This window comes from Sarcophilus harrisii, chromosome 3 (genome assembly GCF_902635505.1).
Source record: "Sarcophilus harrisii chromosome 3, mSarHar1.11, whole genome shotgun sequence".
In the NCBI taxonomy this organism is placed as follows: Eukaryota; Metazoa; Chordata; class Mammalia; order Dasyuromorphia; family Dasyuridae; genus Sarcophilus; species Sarcophilus harrisii.
Genome location: NC_045428.1, coordinates 361,622,410 through 361,645,304, shown reverse-complemented (window position 1 = coordinate 361,645,304; position 22,895 = coordinate 361,622,410). Strand labels below are relative to the sequence as shown.

General features: G+C 38.4%; 1 protein-coding gene across 1 annotated transcript in view; it reads right to left on the bottom strand.

The window, feature by feature from the left end:
- The window catches only part of TECTA (tectorin alpha), a 77,102-nt gene that overhangs the window by 13,928 nt on the left and 40,279 nt on the right, over positions 1-22,895 (bottom strand). The window contains exons 11-15 of the mRNA XM_031960170.1: positions 20,105-20,666; positions 11,391-11,590; positions 7,035-7,418; positions 4,296-4,582; positions 1,619-1,899 (exon numbers count right to left, since the gene is read on the bottom strand). Coding sequence (XP_031816030.1) covers positions 1,619-1,899; positions 4,296-4,582; positions 7,035-7,418; positions 11,391-11,590; positions 20,105-20,666 — 1,714 coding nt within the window. The remainder of the gene's footprint in view (positions 1-1,618; positions 1,900-4,295; positions 4,583-7,034; positions 7,419-11,390; positions 11,591-20,104; positions 20,667-22,895) is intronic.

The window sequence follows — 22,895 nt, the reverse complement described above, 5'->3', positions numbered from 1 at the left end:
GAGCATTTTTATAGGAGAGGGATCATCTCTTTAAGAAGATAGACTAGAGAACCTTAGTGTATAAGAGGGACCTGGACTTATGATTATATACTTAATTTATTCAGTCTAGGCCCAGACAAATCATTTAATCTTTTCCTTTGATCTTTTTTATAGATGTGTGTATGTGTCTTTTATACATAAGTCCAATGAGGGCAGCACACTGGCAAATGCTGGGCACAGAACAGGCATTTAGTAAATATGGGTTGACTGATTTATATAGTGTGAGAATGACCAATCAAATGGCATAATAGATATAAAGTATATACTCAGTAGCGCACATACAAAAACAGCCTATTTAGAAATGAGTTGGTTCATTTGCCAGTTGGCAGACATTACCTGCCCATGTGCAGAGAGAAGCTTGACTTGGATTTAAAAAGCAACAAGATTTATTTTAAAAAATGCAAACATACAATACAAGTTAATTGAGTATAAAACAAGGTAAATTTTTAAATGCTGCTTCTATTGACTTAACAAGAGTCACAAAAGTTGAGGCTAAGAAACTAAATGCTTCACTAAATTCCAACAACAGAGAGAACTTTGTTTATTAACTTATTTATAGAGTGTTTTTGAACTCAATGACAGCACATTCTTCATTAACTTCATTGTTTTCTAAGTCTCAAATCATAGTTTTTCCTGCATGTGAACCAATTGCTAATTTTCAGATTTATTATTCCTCACATGGGCCACATTGTAAACATGGTCTCTGTGGTGTTCTGAGTCAAATTTACACTTGAGTACATACATGTATATATATATAATATGTATATATATATATATATTATATATATAATATATGGTCAGGTTTTTCTACATGCATGTACATGCAAACATACACACATATATATTCATATATACACTCATCCTTATATTTGACCTATACAAAGTGAAAATATGACCAAATGCCCACATAGAATCAATACGTTCTTGTAATTTTTGATATATTACTATACATAACACAGTACTCTATGTATCTACATTCATCTCTCTCTCTCGTTTCTGTCTTTGTCTCTCTATCCGTCTCTGTTTTGTGTTTCTCTGTGTCCACGTGTCCTAATTTACTTTCCTAAATCCAAATATAACATAACAGGCTCTTATAAACTCATGTCTCCTGTCAGCTCCTCAGGCAGGACATGTCTAGCTATGTCTTTGAGTGATCTGCCTTTGAGTGATCTGCCTGTCACATTCCATATCCACTTTCCCTTCTGATCTCTGCCCAGAAGCTCTTCCCAATAGAGAGGGCATCCACAACTCAGGTCTGCAGCTGAAATCCATCAACATTGTTACCCTGGGCTTTTCAATTTTATCGGCTGCCAAATTGTCTATTCGGAGCTGGAAAACATTACCTTTCAAAGGTTGCTTTCCAATTACTTTCTCTGGGCTCAAGCTATGGGTGAGTGAAATTTCACTAATGCTTTTCCACTCAAGTTTCTGTGGCCATTCATGGCCAAGTAACCCTATAAGCAAGGTTGGTTACCCCAGAGGGAGGGCACTGTCCATCCCTAGGTCATGCTATATATTCTTGAAGCCCATTCATTTAACTCAGGAAGCCGTGGTAGACAGAGATAAAAAGGACTCTTACAGCAATTCTCCTTCTCAATCCATTCAGTGCTGAGGATGCCAAAAGAGCGGCAGGCTTCTCCATAGGCAGCCAGGGAGCCACACAGCTGGAACTTCTTGTGGTTATAACAGCCATCCAAGAAGCACGACTCATAGAAGGGAAGGGGGTCCAGCAGCCCATAGCAGGGCTGGAAGAAACCCTTCATGTCCGTGAGTTTTAAGCAGTAGCCATCACCTTGCATCTTCTGGATATGCACGTTGTCACAGGTGGATGCATACTGGGAGTACTGGAGCTCATTACAGCTGGGAGGCAAAGAGACTTGTCAGTTTAATTGATACAGAAGAAAATTCTAGGGATGCTGAGAAATCATTGATTTAAATTCAGTCCTTTTGATGAAAGACAAAGGCCAGAGGCAGAGCTAAGATGGTGGAGTACAGGCAGGAACTTGCCCAGCCTTTCCCCCAAGCTTCTTCAAATTCCTCTAATTAATGAGTCTTAAACAATGAAAGACAAAGGCTACAAAAAGGAGATCTGTTTGTCACTGTTAGGCAATTAGTGCAGATGGGTCATGTTCCCCCCAAACTAGCTGGGTATTCTTGCTCAAATCACAACCTCCCTGTGTTTTGTTTGTTTCCATTATTAAGATGTGATACTTTTTATTCCTTCCCTTCTCACTGGAATATTCTGAGATGAAGGTGAAATGACAGTTAAAAATAAGTGTCATATTAAGGAAAGGTATTGTCATTAGGAGACACTAAGTATCATAGATTTTGAGTTGGAAAAGAACATACAATGTATAAGATATTGTTATTAGAAGACACCAAATATCATAGATTCTGGCTAGAAGGAACACAATTGAAGAAGGTGAAATTTAGTGTCAACTAACTTGAAAGTAAGTGGAGAAGTGGACTTGAACTTGGATCCTCTAATCCCAGATGCAGAATACTGTCCACTGCACCATGCCATCTACCTTCCCACTGATGGAATCAGAGCATCTAAAACAAGTCCAAGCCCACTTCAGCTCCATCTCCCCACCACTTACATTTCTATAGTGTTTTTCTATTCACAAAGTAGTCTTATACACATCATTCCATTTGATATTCACTGTAACCCTGAATGGTAAGTAGGAAAAATATTAATTTGCCTCAGTTTACAGATGGGGAAATGGGCAGAGGGGCAGTTAAGTCATTTAACCAGTGTCACATAGGTATAAGTAGTAAAGAGGGAACTAGAACCCAGGACTCTTCGCAACAGCTTGCTGTCTCTCCAATAGCTAGGCTACTAGTATGGCTCTGGTCAAGTCACATAACTTCTTTGACCCTTAGATTACTCATTGGTAAACTGAGGCAGTCGTACTAGGTGATCTCAAAGATCCTTCTTTAACTCATATGGATTTGTGATTCATGAGAAAGTCTATTCTACATATTTGGTTCATTCTAGGGATATGGGAGGCCCAGAGAGATTCAATGTCCATTCTACTTGGGTACAAAACTGATTATTGGCATATTAGAGGATAAGGAAAGATGATTTAGAGGCTCAAGATACAGCCATAAGGCTAAATAAATATTAAGAAAGATTAGCTGTTGAAATGCAAAAAAAGATTGTGATTGTAGCTGTCTGGCGGGCTTCTGGACTGAAAAGCTTCTCTGCAGTAATAGACATCATGCTCATTTTCTATTCAACCAGAGCCAGAATTGCCCCCTACCTGAAAATGCCCTCTTTTTTGGCCTGGTGCTACAGAACACAATGATACCAACTTAATTCAACCAACCTTTATTGGGTGCCTGCCAGCTCCTCCCTCACGTGGGCCCACCAAATTCCAGGAGCCTCTGCCTTGCCCATCCAGACATCAAAAACAATATTTGTTATAACTGACATTTCTATAGCACTTTTAGGTTTTCAGAACAGTTTATATGCATGATCTTATCTGCTCACAACTTTAAGCAAAGTATCACAAGCAACACTATTTTCCATGTCCAGATGTAGAAGCTGAAGCTTAGAGAGAAAATAAGCTTTGGGGAAGGTCACAGTAAATGTCAGAGGCAGGATCTGAATCCAGATCTTTCTCACTTAAAAATCCAATGTTCTATTTTGTCGTTACCTCATTAAAAGAAACAAACAAACAAACAAAAAAACTAGAACAAACTGGATCAGTTTTTAGTGGGAGCCTAATAAATACACTTTGGAAGTAGCTCCTTGAGGTTAAGGTGTTTCATTTGTTCTCTTTGTGTTTTCAGGGCCTAGCTAAAAATAATGATAGTGGGTAACATTTATGTAGGCTTACTATGTGCCAGGGACTAATGCTTTAAAACCATTATCTTACTTGACTCTCATGATAACTTTGGGAGGTAGGTGCTATTATTATCTCCATTTTATAGATGAGGAAACTGAGGCAGACAGAAGTTAAGGGACTTACCCAGATTCATAGAGTACTAAAGTGTCTGAGGCTGACTTTGAATTCAGAACTTCCTGACTCCAGGACCAGTCCTCAGGTTCTACCCACTGAGCTGCCTAACTGCACAGTGTCATGAACACCTAGGTCCTATATTAATGTTGGATTGAATGGAAGGTCCCCTTTTCTAGGTCTTATTATTGAACTGTCCAATGTACTGAATGATCTTGGCTAAAACATCCCTTATTCACAGACAGGATCAGGCTGTAATTGTTTGGATGTGGGATCCTTCCAGGTTGCCCTCACCTCTTCTGCATACCATTGGTTTTCCAGCTTTGGGCCAATACCACACTGCTCACCACCGGCTTTCCCCTCAGGGTCACATAGTCATCCGTCAAGTCCCCGTTGAAGTTGCCACAGAGGCCACATACTTTGTTTTGCAGCCTTTCACTGATGCTGATCTTGATGACATTGAAACCATTATAATAAATTTGGATGTCTGGGCTAGTGTCAATCACCAAGAAGCCCTCACTGCTGTAAATTTTGGTTGCCAATCCTGTTATAAATGGCACATTAACCTGGGTCCCATTCACCTAATTGGGGAGGAAAAAAAGAAGAAAAAAATTAAGAACTGGGGGAGGGCAAAGAAGGGAGTTACTCTTTTGGCTCCTGTTGTTTCTAGTTACCTGATGATGGCAGGGAATGTGGCAGTAGATAGTAGAGGAGAGAAAGAGAGAAAATAATGTGGGGAAAAACACAATGAACAACTGGATTTTGTGTTAGTTTCACCAGCAAAAGCCAATTACTAAAAAACGAAATCCCAATTCTCCATTAAGGGAGAGCCAAACACAACTAAAATGAAACTGGGTATCATTGCTATGTTTATTGTTTTCTTGCGTATAATGTTCAAACTGAAATTGCCCCCAGAGATCAGAGAGCCACATAGTATTTCCTACACTAGTCATTCTTCTGCTTATAATATTCTTTTTTCCTTAGCCCTTGGGAAATAGCATAACAAGGTTTTACTGTACTTACAAAATAAATTGTTTTTCTGGGTTGTTAGTAACACTACAGAGCCTTAACAACAAAAACATTTTTTTAAACTATGATTTTTTTTGTTGTTGCAGTTTTGGTTGGCTTGGGGTGTTCCATTCAACACTATGTGATTTAACCAGCATTGTCAGTTTTGCTGTCTTAGATAATCAGTTTTCCTCTCTAGTTTTTGCACACTGGACTGTGTTTATGTTGACATCGATCAGAGAATAGAAAGAAGTGGGACTGTCAGAAAGCTCTGTAACTTGCAATAAAATTAAAAACGAACACTGAAATTCTGACTGTTCCTATCAGGCTTTTGCAAAACACTGACAGTGTAAAGCCTTATGTTTGATTGTGAGCTATTTGATCATTCTTAAAATCAAGATACATTCAACGCCTGACTATCTGTGCCAATAGAGGAAAGCAGCCATGCATAATAACCTATAATTCCCAAATCATTTATGTTTGGCTTTGAAATATAGACCAGGGAACATACAAACACACTCTAATCTTCTCTGCTCAGCTTCCTCCCTCCACCAGCTCAGCTTGACTATCAAGATTTGACTGAGGAAAGCTCTGGGTTTCTGAGGATAATTCAACAAAATGGATCATCCAGTTGAAGCTAATTGAGATTTGGACCTGGTGGGAGTCTAAAGTTCTAAAGCAGTTTATTTTAGAGGATCAAAATTTGTTTACATGCATAAACCAAGGCTTTAATGAATTCAGGCAGCAGGTCTAAGAAATCTACATTGGTTTGCTTCTTCTGCCGGTTCATTTGATTTGATTTTTATGGAGGTCCCTGGTAATGGATCAGTTTTGTTTTTTGTAAATTTTTTGCTTCGCTTTTTGTTTTAATGTTTAGACATATGCTTTCTCTGAGGGGATCCTCTTGCTTAGGGGCAGAAAAAAAAGGAAGGGAAGGTAATGGGACACATGGTCCATACCAATGCTAATTTTCAAGACTCATAAAAATGTTCTCAGATTAGGAAATTGTGTGAAATAAATTTATTGTATTAATTGAATTGTCAACTCTTCAATAAACTAGAACCTTTTATTAACCAACCAGTACCTGGCACATCTACAATAAAATAAGTAATGGCCATAAGGATTACCTGGAAGTACGATAAGCTCCTTAAGTGTCCTCTGAGACAGCAAAGATAAATTCAGCTATGTCCATTGCAATATAAGAAAAAGGAACAAAGAAGACTAGTAAAATAGTAAGAGAAAAGATTGAGAAATGCCAAACAGATTTTACACATGACCCTAGAGATTCAAGGGATCACTGAGGTGATCAGGCTTGCAATTTAGGAAAAGCATTCTGGTGGCTGAGTAGAGGATGTAATGGAGTGGGGTGAGACTTGAGGAAGGGAAACCACCCAGAAGTGAGATGATGAGGCAGGCATAAAGGCACCATCTGAATGAGTGGAGAGGAGACATATATGAGAAATGTTGTGAAGATATAAAAATAATACAACTATAGCAAATTGGATAGATGGAGAAAGTGTGAGGGTTGAGGCAAGGATGACACAAAGGTTGTGAATCTGTGTGAGTGGGACAGTGATGAAGCCTTTGACAGTAAGAGAGAATCTTGGGAGAAGAATGATTTAGGGGAAAAGAACCTATGGCTGTTTTGTACATGCTGACTTGGGGATATCTATATGACATCCAATTCAAAAGTCTAACAAGCATACAGGCAGTTAGTCAATTGAAACAGGTGCTCTGGAGGGCTGGTCTTGTGGTCTTGGTTCAAGTACTGCCTTTGATACATGTATATCTAGTCACCCCCTTAGACTACTATCTTTGTATCTCCATTTCCCTACATCAGTGAAATCAAGATTTGACACCCACTGCTCTATGTAGCCATGCTTTTTCAATTTAACCATCAGTTTAATCAGAATATTCCATGCCAGATAAAATGTACTGTTAAATAAAATGTGTCTACTTATCACATATGATTGTTGGGCAAACAGACCTTACAAATAAAAGTTCTAGCATTCAGTGTGGTGGTACCTTGACAGTATTCCGGTCATTGATCAGGATCTGTTCTTCATTGATGTAGAAGTAGACAGGAGAAATGATGGTAAGGTTGGGGGAGGACCACTTGTCAAAGTTGATGATGAGCTGAAATGAGATATCAGGTAGTTTCTGGCAGATGGTAGAGAGGACAAAGGCACAGTTGGCAGGGAAGCGGAGGAAAGCGCCATCAAAGGTGCGAAAGACGCCACCGCCCGCTGCAATGCAGTAGGAAGTCTTGGTGCTGAAGCACCCCCGGACTCCGTTCCGGAGGGCACATTCTTCGTCCGACTTGCACTGCCGAGGGTCGCATTGAATGAGGTTGCGCCGGAAACAGCGGCATCTGCGGGTGCAATCGCTATTCCAGAACAGCTGCTTGGGCTGGAAGAGAGGGGAAAGGATAAGCCAGGGCATGAGCTGGCTGGCATCTGGAGCACTGAGATCCTCCCCCAACGGTCATTTTGCCAGCCTGAGTCAGCCTATTTTAACAAAAAGGAGGCTTGGAACATTAGGGGAAAAGGAGGGTTGTGACAAAGAAGCAAAGGGTGACTTCTTGGAAGTCATTTATTATGTGAATTGTAAACAGATTGAGGGCCACGTTGCTGAGGTTGAACATGCCTTTTTTTTTAAGCCAAGAATTCAGAACTTCTTCCCTATTTGTCAGTTTTTCCAGAAGCATTTTTAAAAAATGCTTACTATGTGCCAAGTACTGTGCCAAGAATTAGGAATGCCCAATGACCATAATATTAATAATAATAAAAAGCAAAACCACAAAGTGCTTCCCCCAAGGAGCTCACATTCGAATGGGGACATAATGAACAGAAATGTACATACAAGATATATATAGTATTAGTGGGAAGTGATCTCAAGAGAAAGGCCTTGGAAGTGATCTCAAGAGAAAGGCCTTGGTGGTGAGGGAAAGGTTATTGAAAATGGGAAGAGACTTGAAAAGTCCCCTTGAAAAAGGTGGAATCTGAGCTAAGTCTGAGAGAATTCAGGGAAGCCATGGAATAGAGGTGGTGAGAGAGCATTCCAAGCATGAGGGACAGCCAACAAAAAGGCAGAAAACTGGAAGGTGGAATGTGTCCAGCATTACAATCAACTTAAATACAGAATTGTCACAAGAGCCGACTGACTGAACAGGACAAACATTTGTACTGAGACCTTTTGCAAAGAACAGCTTCTGATAACATCTGGTCTCTCTCCCAGGACTAAACCCAAATTTGTCCCAGACAGATGGGTGTCTGTTCTATTATTAAAGATGCCAAAGAAAGCAATACCATTATTTTGACTCCCAAGAAAACTGGAAGTTCTTTCTTGGGTCCAGATGAAGTACCTCCATCTTCAAAGAAAACTGATTTATCCTCTCATACTCTATGGACTTAGAACTTCTAGTTTCACTCATCTAAAGAATAACCCTTCACTTCCTTTAAGGAGAGAAACTCAAAGCAATTCACACACCCTCTCCAAAATCGTCTTACAAACCATGATGTGGAAATTTAAATTTATAATTCGATAATCAACCAACACTTGCACTTTTATATAGGATCCAAGAGTTCATGAGGGATGCTGAAAATTACTTATCTCTGCCTTAGCGTAGAATAGGTAAGCAGAAAATCTCATCTCATGTGATGCTCTATAACTCAGCAGGCACTCAATAAATATTAAATCAAATTGACCCCAAAGCAGTTCCACCAAGGAGAGATGGCTGTAGGCTAAGAAGATTTCCCTCCTTGGCCATTTTGCAATTCTCTGCTTAAACCAGTGGCCTTTTCAAAGCCCTGGATACGAGGAGACTGCTACTGCTTAAATAAAGAGATAGATGACTGAAAAGATCTTTTAGGGAATTGTTCACAGCTCAAGACACTCCATGTTGATCATTTTATCCAGAAAAAGAGAATGGTTCCCGGAACCACCTCTTTTCTGTCTCCAGTGCTATAAAATATTCTGGGTGCTGGCAACCTCACAAATCGACTTCATTTCTCTTATCAGATTTATGGAATAATTGAGTGGATGGTCTGGCTTCTCTCTGATAAGAAGTTAGACATTACATTGGTGGAAGGAGAAAAATTACCTCACTTGGGTGGATAGGATCAAGGGTAAATAACTCATCCTGCAGGAGAGCTTGATCATAAAACTAGCCTCATAGTAAAGTGATTGGCCCTGATATAGCTCTTTTTGCCCTAATTGCACATGACAAGGACAGCCAGGAGATTACACTAAGAGCTAATGGCCTGAAATGTTTTTAGCCTGTGTATGTATATGTGTGAACATGTGTGCTTGCATGCACATATGTAGTTTGTAAACTACTTCCCTTGCAGTTTGGATTATGAAAATAGACATGGATTATTTAGGTTATTGAAGTTGAGCATGGGAATGAAATAAAGTATATTAATATTGGTTATTACATTAATATGTTTCTTATTGTCTAATACTTAGTGGTAATTATATAATGCTTTATTAATACCTTGAGGCCCTTTCCTAACCCCACTTAATGCTAGTGCCTTTCCTCTGAGATTGCCTCCCACTTCCACTCTATGCACCTATCGCGGATATGCATAATTGTTTGCATGTCACTGGAATGTCAGAGAGCATGCTTTGACTTTCTTAGGAGCCCCAGCAGTTAACACAGTGCCTGGCACATAGTAAGTCTTAATGAATGTCTTTTGACTGATTGATATTCATCAGATTATTTAATTATATTTTTAGGATCTTATAGAGGAAATAAAGAATATCCCTGTGAGATAGAAAGAGGCAAATAAGTTATCTCCATTTAAAGCTGTATTAATTGAAGCGCAGGGCAATGAAGTAGTACAGTGGTTAGAGTGTCAGGCTTTAGAGTCAGGAGAACCTAAGTTTAAAAACAGTTTCGGACACTTACTACCTTTGTGTCTCTGGGCAAGTCTCTTAACCCAGCTTGCCTCAGTTTCTTTATCTGTAAAAAATTATCTGAGAGAAGGAAATGGCAAATCATTCTAGTATCTTTGCTAGAAAAATCCCAAATGGCATCATAAAGAGTCAGACATGATTGAACAACAACAACAAAATTGAAGCAGAGAGAGGATAAGTGATCTTATGTGGCAAAACTTCTTTTAGAAGACTGTAATCTCCATTCCTAGCCCAGTGATCTATTCATCAGGTTGTTTGAAAATTAAATATGTTATTATTCTCACCCTTTTGACAATGCACATACATCAACTCTTTCAAGAAATAGATAAAAATCTCCTTTCCCAAAAGGCCTCCTTGGATCAATCCTATCCACCTGAGGCTCTGCAATGTATTATTTTGCATTTGGTAAAAGGCTTTTTGGTAACTGTTCTATCACTTTAATTGTATTTTCCCTGTCCCATAAGTAGACTACAAGTACTGGAGGGAAAGAAACCATGTTTTAAAATTATTCCTTTCCTCAGTCATATGCTGGTAAATGTTTAATAATTGGCTCTCTTAAAGATGTTCCCACAATACATTTTTTTAAAAAGTTTAATCTACATTATCAATATTTTCCCATCACTTTATTTAGTCAAGACAATCAAAACAATAACTCAAATCTTGTTTGATAGTTTTTTTGGTTTCTGAGTTGTAAATGATCACAATGAGAATTTAACAATTTGTTTTCTAGAGCTGGTTTGAGCTCTAGCACACTCTTGAATCTCTCCCTTTATTTTGTTCTTAGTACAATCTCCAGTACTTGTCAACAATTTACAATTATCGGAAGCTTGGAGATATGTGTGTGTGTGTACGTGTACATACGCGTTGTTGTTGACCCTTTATTCTCAAAGAGAACTAATGGCAAGATTCTTCATGGTACCCAAAAGTCCAGGGTTCTCCAGACAGGAAAAAGGAAACCCCAAACTGGAAGAATATAAGGCAGAACTCCTAGTCTCTGTTCATTCTCACATGAACTCTATACTGATTAAGAAAAAGACAATCCTTCTCCCTATCCCTCCACGCAACTCAAGGCTCTATATTTTCAGGTTAGAAATATACACAGATAAAAGAGCTGTAAATGACAGATTCATGGTCACCATATTTTCAATCCATACTCATGTCAGGAGTTTTCAATGAAGATTCATGGTTGAAAGGAAATCAGGATTCAGAGAGAAGCCAAGCAGCCAAAGAATAAGATTGTGGAGGATAGGGTAGTAGCAGGGTCTCCTGGAGTCCAAAGGAAAATGGAAACCAAAATACTTGTAAATCTGGCCCTCAAGAAGTCACTGACCCTTTCTGTTTCAAATTCTCCTCCATGCAAAAGTAAAGCAGTAACAAGAGATTAGCAAATATTGACCAACCTCTTTGCAGATAGAATGAAATACGAATAAGGAAAGAGGAAAACAAAGGACCCATCTCCCATACCTCATAGTATTTGCCGTCTGAGTAACAGCCACAGCTGTGAGGCAGGATGCAGCTCTTTCCATTTAGGACGTACCCAGCATCGCATTGACAGCCCTCCACGCAGTAATGATTACAGTCACTTTTCAGGCGGATAGCAGCACATCGGGGCTGACAGACACTCACACAACTCTCGTAATGGCTGTTTGGAGGGCAGGTGACAGCTGAAAGAATTTTTAAGAAAAGTGGTCTTGCTCAAGGAAAGGTGGGCCAGGAAAGAAGTCATGTTTTTCACTTGTTTGGGGACTATATGAGGGAGACATACAGGAATGGATGGGGCCAGTATTGTCCTGTCTGTCAATTAATTGGGTCCCTCTCTACCAAGGAGAAGACTTCACAGACCTAGGAGGATTTAAATCAAAGGACAGATAAAGGAAAGTAAATTGGTGATTCATTTTCATACATGTAATTCCCTTCTCTCCCTGGCTTTTGAGTTGCTCTGTAATTTGTCCTCATCCAGGCCCTACCACATTATATCCCATTACTCATCAACAATCACATTCTACTCCTCATCAACAATCACATTCTACTCCTCATCAACAATCACTTTCTACTCCATTTAGGAAGGTCTCTTCACTCTTTGCTATATAACCATGCTCATTCACACTTTTATGTCTTCATTCAGTTTTTTTTCTCTGTCAGTACCCTCTCCAAATGCTTCCCAGTTTGAAGGCATATTTCAATTTCCATCTCCTCCAGAAAGGCTTCTTTGACTACTATTGACTCTGTGTACTTTGAACACCTAAAACACCCTAATATACTACCAAATAATATATGCCAGGGGTGTACTGGAGCCAACTTGTACACAGAGATGATTATTTTCTGTGAGCATTTATATCTTGGAAATTGGCAAATTCTACAAATCAGGAATGATTTATAATATTATCTATTGTCTAGACTTAAAGTGATAGAGAGAATGTAAATAATGCTGATTAACTTAAAAGTGTATTGGGCATACATTGTTTTTTGAGATCCAGCTGTCAAATATTTACTAGCACATTCCTGGATATATCATATTAGACTCTAAGCTTTTTGAGGGCAGGGACTTTAGTATTAGCATAGTTGTGGTTTTCAGTCATTCTGTTATGTAAGATCTTTCTTGGTTATATACTAGAGGGAACTTGTCTTTTCTTCTCCAGAGGATTAGGGCAAATGTAATTTAAATCATTTATCTAGTGTCACACAGTTAGTATCTAAGGTCAAATTTGAACTCTGGACTTCATTGACCCTAGACCCAGCACTCTATGTATTGAACCACCAATCTGCCTCCTGAGCCACCTAGCTGCTTAGCTATATTTAGCATAGTCTCTAGTATATAATAGTCACTTAATCACTGCCTGTTGATGAACTGATTGCCCTAAATTGTTGGGTAAGGGATGGGCAAAAAAGGAATTCAAGTGGAATCCACAATCTGGGAACAGTAATCAATCACTACTATCATTTCTGGAAAGGATATGTTAAATAATGACCCGATTGCTGCTCCATTCACCACCCCTATGACTCCCAAGGCCAAAACATCCCTCCCTGAGTCATCACTTTCTGATGAGTGTGGTCTTCCAGTATTAGAATATAAATTCCTTTGGGGCAGAAACTGTCTTGCTTTTTGTATTTGGATCCTAAAATTTAATAAAGTGCTTTACACATGAAGAGTTTAATAAAATGCCTTTCATATATTCATTCAGGCCCAGAGTTTTAAAGTGGCAAAGTCTTTCCCCAGAAAGAAAAAGGGCTAGTGAGAATTCTCCAAAGAACTTGACCTTGGAACAAGTCCTGCAATAAGCACTTAGGTGGGATTGAGGGGTAGAAATCAAAGCTCCCTAATATGCACACTCTCAATCTCTCCATAAGTCTCTGGCTACCTTTTAAGACTAAATTAAATCCCTCTCCAACCCATGACCCCCCCTCCATTTATGGGACAGAAAAAGCAATGGACCTGTGTGACAATCTTAAAAGTGGTCAGTGATTCAAAGAATTTCCCCTCCTTAGCTTGGCAAACACGGTTTGCTCTCCCCTGACCTGAAAAGGTTTTTAGAGAGGAGAAAGGTAATTGGATAATAAATTGTTTTCTTATTGACAAGAAGAGCTGAAATCATTGGAAAACACTAGTATTTCTCCCTTGCTACCAATAAGGCTCAAGTGTAATGGAGGATTCTTACTTAAGCTCTCTTTCTCAGTATTCCACCATTTGTCAAGAAGGGAATGTTGAATGCTTTTTAGCACAAAGAGATTCAGGAAATATTTCTATTCTTGTTTTTTGGAAGACAATGCAATCTTCCCATTTTCTTTAGTCACATACAGTGAAATAGTAATAAAGGCATATTCTTTGTCTCTCTCTATCTCTGTGCCTCTGTCTCTCTGTCTCTTTCTCTGTCTCTCTGTCTCCCTTTCTCTCTCTCTCTCTCTCTCTCTCTCTCTCTCTCTCTCTCTCTCTCTCTCTCTCTTCCTCCCTCTCTCTCTCTCCCTCCCCGTCCCCATCTGTCTTGAATCTCTCTTTTTCTCTCTCTGCTTTCTCTTGTTTCTGAAATAAGTATTGATAGAGGGATGTCTCTGGCCACACCTCACATTTTCCTTTGGGCCAATTCTTTACTTTTTGGCATTATTTTCCATCCCCTCAGTATCTTTTATTAGCCCTACCATTAAATGATAGCTTTGAGTCAACTATAAGTACTTTCAGGACTTACTTGATTCAATAATTTTGATACTGAGTGCAAATGTTCCATGACACACTTAGCTGCTCTAACTCTAAGTTAGACCTTGAAATTTGGCTTCATCAGATCCTTAGCTACATAAAGACAGACCTTCTCACCTGGGAGAAAATGACCTGAACACAAGCCAGAGCTATGAAAATAAGAGCCCTTTTTGTTCCCATTTTTGGACTCAAAACTAAATTTTTTTCAGAGCATCAAGTAGGGTCTAAGTTCCTTCAGGATAGGGACCACACTATTCATTTTCTTTATTCAACCCTCCCCTATTCCTCAAGAGTGCCCAGCACAATAATGGTTCATAAATACTTATTGATTAAGTAATTGGTGTAATTGGAATTCAAATCCTGAATGCCCTGCTAGTATTTTAACTCTCTTTTTGAAGCAAGATCAACTCTGAATAGTGAAAAAAAAATAATGAACTAGGAAACAGGAAACCTTAATTTTTGGCCCAACTCTTCTATTAACTAGTTTTATGATTGTGGACAATTCAGTTACCCTTTCTTAATCTCACCTTTCTCAGCTGTGAAATGGATAATACCTATCTCACCTGTCTCTAAAGGTAGTTGGGATGACCAAATAAAATTAGATAGGAGAAACTGCTTTGCAAAAACGTGAAAAGTTATACAAACTATTATTATTAAAATGCACTGGTTATTAACTTCTATACCCAAACTGAATTACTAAAGGTTCCCAGAAGGAACTTCCTTTGGAAGTCCTCACAGGGCTAGCTGTAGAGTTATGCTATCATTATTGATCTTGGCCAAATCAAAGTGAGCTTGTATTAGTGCCCTTGAGATATTTTATGTTTTTGGTCTTCTCCAATACATGGTGCCTGAATTTTATAAAGTTTGTATCTGATAAGAACCTGAAAGGACATCCTGGATGAAAGATGAAAGAACTAAGACTCAAATACACTTCGATTACTTTCCAGTAGGAAAAGGTCAATGGATGGATCTAAAGGTGTCTGAAATATCTGGGGACTATATAATTGAGTGGCTTCAGTTTACTCACTTTACAGATAATAAAATGGGCTCAGAAAAATGAAAGGATTTTTTGGTCCAAGCTCATATCACTAGTTGGTGGATTCAAAGAGAGAACAGAGCACATCAGGTCAGAATCTTTCTTGGGCCACATAAAGGACAGGGAAAAGCCTCTGTTTCATACCTCCTCCACTTCCCACTTTCTTCAAATATTTGGGGAATAGCCAAAGCTAGAACAGATGCTGCTGGCTGAAAGGACTCTTTATTGTCAATGTATTGTGGTGGAAATTATACTACTTTGGACTCAGTAGAGATCTGGGTTCCAATGTCACCACTGACACTTAACTACTTATATCACTTTGGGCAACATCTTTTATCATCCTGGTCTTCAGTTTCCTCATCTGTAAAATAAGATGGCCTTTATGGTCCTTCTAACTCTAGGTCTTATGAAAACCTATGTATGTCAGCCAGGTGACAGAGAACGGAAAAAGTGACAAGGGTTCAATAGCAAAGGGGAGGGACTTAGAAATGGCATTGTAACTGGGAAGGAATCAGCATGGAGTCTAGGACTTACATTCATACCAGGGAATCCTAGGCTATGGATAGAATTCCACCTTTCTTCTATTCATTTATTGTACAAAGTTGCAAACAGAGGGGAGAAACCTCATTCCTGTGACTGAGAAGTCCTCAAAGAGGAAATCAGCTAGGATATATCTTTTAAGTTTTCTGAGTCTCTGTTTCTCCATTTATAAAATGAAGGGTGAATTAGATGATATCAATGTTCCCTAGCAGACTTTGCCAACCTCATTGGTCTGGGATGCACTAAATATCCCCATAGATAGTGATCATTTACCTTTTCCAGAAACATGCTCATTCTCTTGGTCTTAGTATTTTTTTTACTGCTGCCACCATTCATTCCAGCTCCCATATTTGACATACATTTGGATAAAATAGCTCCTTTAATTTCCTCTTCACTGGTGGTAAATTTGCTCTTTTCATTTTTGATACTGGTAATTTAGTTTTCTTATTTCTCTTTTCTAATCAAATTAACCAAAGGTGTATCTATTTCGACATCTCCCTTATTTGAAACCTTTGGTTGAGAGATATGGAAGAGGGGAGAGTCAGTTACTAAGTATAAGTGATACTATGTATCACACCTCCATAATCTCTATCATCTGTTTCCTTCCAAAACATCCCTCACCTTGTCAAATTCAAGTATAGACATCATCTAGTTCAACCTCTCATTTTATAGATGAAGAAATGGAGTCTCAGAAAAATAAAGACTTTCCTTAGCTGCTTTCCCGTTTGCTACCCAGCTATCCTTCATACCATTGATTGTTATGTGTAGACCTAACTATACCACATCTCTGCTCTCAGATCTTCAATGGTTCTCCAAAACTGATCCAGTAAAATTCAAATACCTTCAGTTGGCATTGAAGCTCTTCCATAATCTGGTATTGCTTTGCCTTTTAAAATCTTAGTCAATTAAACTGGACTACACTAACAGAAGAATAAACCCAGTACTTTCCTATCTCCATGGTCTTGCACTCTGCTTAGAATGAATGTTCTTCCTATCTTTTCTTCACTGCTCTTTAAACCCATCTCAAAAAAGTCTTCCTCATTTTTCCCAGTTGGAAACAATTTCCCCTTTTGAACCTCACAGAATATGTGTTATGCATCTCTCCAATAGTGCTTCTCATGTAATATTACAATTTTCTTTGCCTGTATTTTATCCCCGTGATAGACTATAAGTCCACAAGGGCAGGACCTCTGAATTTCCATACTGTTATTTCATCTAGCATCTCTGGTTCTTAACCAAGAGTCTGTCACCTTAATTTATTTTTAAAAATTGATTGTATTCAAAAAAGAATTGATTTCCTTCGAACTAAGGCCCTTTGACTCCAAATCTTTCCTCTACACAATAAGTACTTCAAAAATGTTAATTCAATTAAAATTAAATGAGAAGAGCCCAATTGCTTTGAAGATATACTAATAATAGGTAAATTCTAGATGATCTGCACAACAGGACCTCTATAGATAGACAAGGTCATTAATGACAAAAAAAAGCTTTATTGGCTTCTCTTCCTCTTCTTTCCCTTCCCCATTCCTTTGGGGACTCTTTTAAATCATGTACTTTCATCTGCATGCATTGAGTATCAATCTATAACCTTTTAATATGTTAAGAGGCTGTTCCTGTTGGTGGTGGTTAATAAAGAGTGTCCAATTGGGGGAAAGAAAACTTATTTAGTAAGATGATAACAAAGGAATCTGGGTTATAAAGGTGACCTGTTATATTTCCTGAGTTTGTTTCTATCAAACAAATCAATTGTCTGCCTCTCATAAGGGATAAAGCTGGTAATATTGGGGTCTGGATATTGACTTACAACAGTGAGATCATAAGGAGGGTACCATGTTGTTTGGAGTGATATAAGGTTTTGAACGTGTCAAAAAAAGTGCTGTGATAGGCCCCATGAGTATAAGCAGATAACTTTTTAATATGTTAGAACTTCTAGAAATAAACTTGTTCATTTCTGATACATGCATTGTGCTAGGTACTGAGGGAGTTATAAGATTTCTTTCTTTACATTTTGCCTCATTAGATATAACTAAATTACTCTGGTAGATAATACTATCTTGTTTAGGTAGTGCTTTTTTTCCCCAGAATACTTCTATGTAAGTTATTTAATTTCCAACAATCCTGCAAAGTGTTTTGGGGTTGAGGGGAAGATTGAATAAGATGTGTCAGAGACTACTTTTGAACTCAGGCTTTTTTAACTCTGAGAGAGGCCCTCATCAAATCCATGAATAGAAGTCCTTGCTACAATATATCTATCAACCAAGTGATCATCCAGCTTCTTCTGCTCAAAGATCTCTAATTATATAGAACTGGCCGCTTCCTGAAGCAGATCAGGCCATTTTATGACAGTGTTGATACTAACAGCTTGCATTTCAAAAGCGTTTTGAAGTTTATAGACCACTTTTGTTCCATTCTATGGAGTCATGTAAACAAGTTAACATGACAACCTTTCCAATATCTTGCCCCACCTATGACATCTACTCTTCAGGCTATAATCATCCCTAGTTCCCATGATGGCTCTTCCTATGGCATGGTTTTACATCCCCTCACCATAGTGGCTTCTCTGAACAAGTTCCAGTTTGTCAAGAGGTCTCCTAAATATGGCAGCCAGAAGAGGACATAATACTTAGATATATTTTAACTAAGGCAGAGTCCAGCAGAATATTATTTCTCTTACACTAGAAGCTACATTTCTATCATACTGAGCTTGTGAGTTTACTGAACTACTAAAACTATTCTAATTTTTTATTTAAATTAACTGACTTCTAATTACATTTTCCTGATCCTATACTTGTGCAGTTGATTTTTTTTAACACAAAGTATAGGATTTTACATTTATCTCTATTAAATATCATCTTACTAGATTGAGTCAACTGTTGCTGCTTAATTAGATACTTCTGGAAGCTAATTTTGTCTTCCAGAGTAGTTAATTATCCTTTTAGCTTCTAGGCAATTCCATATTTAATAATCGTGACTTCTCATACCTTTATAACCATAATAATTTGGTATGGAACTCATAATGTGGAAACATTCTTTTCTGATACATATAGGCATCTTTTCCTGTAAATTATAACTTTAGACAGTTTGCTGGACCAATGAGAGACTAAGTTGCTTAGTCAAAACTTCAAAGGTGGGACTTCTACTTGGGTTTTCCCGTTTCCAATAGTCTGGCCCCTTGATCCACTACACCAGTAGTAATAATTCATTCATATACAGTGTCTCAAAAGTTTTAGCAATTTTAAGCTTTTAATTTCTTAGTGCTCAAAGTTTTATTAGTTAAATGGCACCAAGACTTTCATAATGCTTTGCATAATTTTAAAATTTACAAAACACTCTTCTTCAAAGAAACTTTGTGAGTGGATCATATAAACATTATTCCCATTATTGATGAAGAAATTGAGGTTTATGAAGGTTTAAGTGGCTTGTCCATGGTCAGACCTTAAGCCCAGTCCCCTAACAAGGTTTGTGAAATGCAGATTATAAATAATATACAATTTTTTTCTCAAGTCACTGAAAAATAGAATCCAAGATTCAGTAGGGACCTCTCTCATTAATCAACACTTACTGGGTCCAAATGATTAGCTAGTTGTGAATTGAAGTTTTGTCAAATACATTCCTGAAATACACAAACACACATACATACCCACATATATATGTATATATGTAGATAAATCTATATCTGTCTATTAGTATCTCTCTCTCTATTGATATAGATATAGGTATCTATATTGACTTACAGATAGCTATAGTTATCTATAGATATAGTTATTACTATCTATAGAATTTGACTTAGATATGAGGATATCCACTATATTCACCTTAAATATTACCCTAATGACTTGTTCCTGGTGAATCTCTATTTCTTTTCTGTCTCTTTTTTCAGTGCCTTCTGGAATTTTATCAGGAGTTGACAAAATCAGTAGTTCATAGTTGTAATTATCTGCCTTCTCCTTTTTGAAAATCAGGATAGCATTTCCCCAGTTTTGAGCCTGTGGTGCCTTCATTAACGCCTATAATTCTTCAGAGCAGAAAAAGGTAATCCAAATATTATAAATTTTATAGATGAGAAAACTAAGGTTTAGTCTGGCTTAATTGCTGATATCACACAGTAAATAAATGGGCTGAGCCAGGCTTAGCCTCCTACTTCCCAGACTCTTACCACTCTTTTTAAGAATAACTTTAGCCCATGTAAATTGATGGGAGTTACACAATTTATCCTTAAATTATTTGTGTATGACTAGGCCCAGGAGGTTTTAGAATTATGAATTTGTGTTCCTATGGCTTTTCTGTGTTAGAACCAATACTCTCACTTCAGAGTTTTTACTCTCAACTCTTAAAGAGATAGCTTCTGGCCCCACAAAATACAATCCCAACAAGAGAGAAGAATAGGTGGAAATGGAAAGAGAGTGGGCTTACAGCAAGATGTGTAGTTCCTCCAGCCAGTCACAGCAATTCCTTGAGTTTGGCAGGTGCTAGCATAGTTCTGCAACCAGCTGCATGCTGTCTGCACAGCTCCCCCATCAATACAGGAATCAAAGAGGCAGTTCTTGTAGAAGAAACTAGGATTGACTTTGCTGTGACACTTGGCAAAACCTGCATTCTGATTAGGGATCAGGCTGCAGAGCTGCTGGACTTTGGAGAAACCTTCCACCTTGGCACAGGAAGGGCAGCGGTCCCCACAGCCCACCTGGCAAAAAGTGTCCCTCTTTACCCAGCTCTGCCCAAACTCATTGACACTTGAGGCCATCAGGCCCATGGGCATCTCCAGGTCATCATCAGGATTCCCATTGTAGCGGCCACACAAGCCAAATGTACCATTCTGCATTTTCCGAGGCACAGTGACTGACAGGAAGGTTTTCCAGTCATATACAACCTTGAGCCCAAAGTCAGTTTCCACAACCACATGGAAGCCAAAGGAAAAGATGTTAATTTTTCCTTGGCTCAGCTTCAGGGGTAGATACAGACGCTCATTATTGACCTGCAAGAAGGAAAAGTGTTGAGGTAGAGAGATTCATTTTCCCCTAGGATGTCCCATATGCTATCCTAGTGGTCACTTACTAAAAGGCCTTATGCAAGTTTTCAATGAAACAAACTAAAGGAGAGACAGGAGATGGCACATTCCAAGTAAATCAAGACCTTGTTACCATCTCACCTGCCCCAGGGCCCAGAGGAAAGAACCTCCTGAGCCCTCAATCCAAGAAACTTGTGCCCTCCAGACCACTCACTGCTTCCAACCCTGGCTTTGTAGCCATAATTGACAGGAGCAATTACTATGGAGAAGGGGCCCATCATCCTTGCCATCATCAACATCAAATGCTGTTGCCACCAACTAGAAGGTGAACCCAAGGGCCCCAGGAATCATAGAAACTCCTAGACCACCAGTTCTGCTTCCAGCCTAGCCCCCAGACATTCTACGGAAGAAATGTTATCTGCTTTGTCATTGTGTCCTAAGGATTTGGGATCTTCCATCTCACTTGCTGCTGAAACCTTCTAAATGGGATGTTTTCCCCAGAAGAATGTGAGGGCCCGCAGAATAGAAGTTATTTCTATCTTGCTGTTTTTATTCCCAGCACATAGCACAATGCTCTGTCATTCGTTCTTTTATTCACTGTATTTCTTTTTGAATTTTCTATGATATTTGATTATAATTATAATAATTTATATAATATATCACAATAAATAATTATAATACATATGTGCATAATATGTACAATATATTATATTTAATAATTATAATTTGTCACGGATTTAAATCACTATGAGTACATTAATAACTCTTTAGATTTATATAGCACCTATTCCCTAAATGTATAAATTGTTCCTTGGTGACTGTAAGGAAGGTTATATTTTATGGATTCCTGAATGTTGAGAGTCAGAACCAAGAAGTGAGGTTGTTTAATGCCATTCTTAATTTGAATTTACTTTTGGTAAATAGCAGGTCACAAATTCCTCACCTGTGTAATGAAATTCACTGGTTAAGTGCTTTGGGGATCTTTTTTGAAAAGTTATAGTTCAGTCCAAGGATAACATCTAAGACCCCATTCAAGACAGCAATTTTATTGTAAGACTCTTCTGTCAAAGGATTGAGTTAGGTTTTGGTTTCTTTCCTTTTTTCTGTTTTAATATTTTGTTTTTGTTGTTATTTATTGGTTTGGCTTGATATGAACCTTTATCTCTACAGGACTTCCCTGTAGAAATTTCATCTCCTGATGCAGAACTGCTCTGCAGTTTACAACCTGAAGACTTTCACTGTGATACTGATAGAGTAAAATAATTTGCCTAGCGCCACATAGCTAGTCTATGTCAGGGATTGGATCTGAGTCCAGGACTTTGTGACTCTGAGGCTTGTTTGCTATCTACTAAGGCTTGCTACATGGGCCATGGCTTTCGGACAGATGATAGATATCCTGCCAGTTGGCCTGAACAGACAACATTTGCTTCTCATAAGGAGTAGGGATTAGGGTTGCCAGCAGGCCTATATTTGCCTGGTTTGTCTGACACAAAAGTCAGCTGCTTCTTATTGATATGTCACATAAGGGTTTTGATCTTCTTAGTTGTCTGCTTCCGTTTTTCATACCTCTGGATTTTTCATTCTAATGACCTCCATATAGGTGAGCCAGATTAAAAGGCTAATTTTCTTCTCAAAATAAAACCACAGTTCACTAAAACAAAAACTTTCTGAAGAACAGTCTGCTAATCTTTGAATGTAGGCATAATGTTAGGGAGCTCAAAGCTTATAAAGCACCAAACATCCCTGGTAGGCAATATGGCCCCAGCTTTCAAAGGCATGGGGCTTGGGAACAGAAACAGCCTTCTAATCTAGATGAAGTAGGTGGCTGGATACCACTTGATAAGAAATACCTTCTTCACTTGCCCACTAAGACCCCTCCTCTCTCCTCCTCAGCCCCAAATACTCATTGCAGTCACTTCTCTAGGTCAGACAACAAAGATAAAGACAAAGTCGCTATTTAAATGCATGTGGAAGACAAAGGGAGGGAAAACTCGGATGGGGCCTACTCTTCTAGCCTTTTCATACTAGTACAGATTAATTTGTTGGTCAGATTAATTCATTATTTTAGATGACACAGAAAGCCTAGCTCTGTGAGTAGAATGAGATGTAGAACAAATAAGTTTTAAAGGATTAAATGTAGAATGAGATATAGAAACAAATAAATTTTAAAGGATTAAAAAGCTTTGGGTAGAGTAT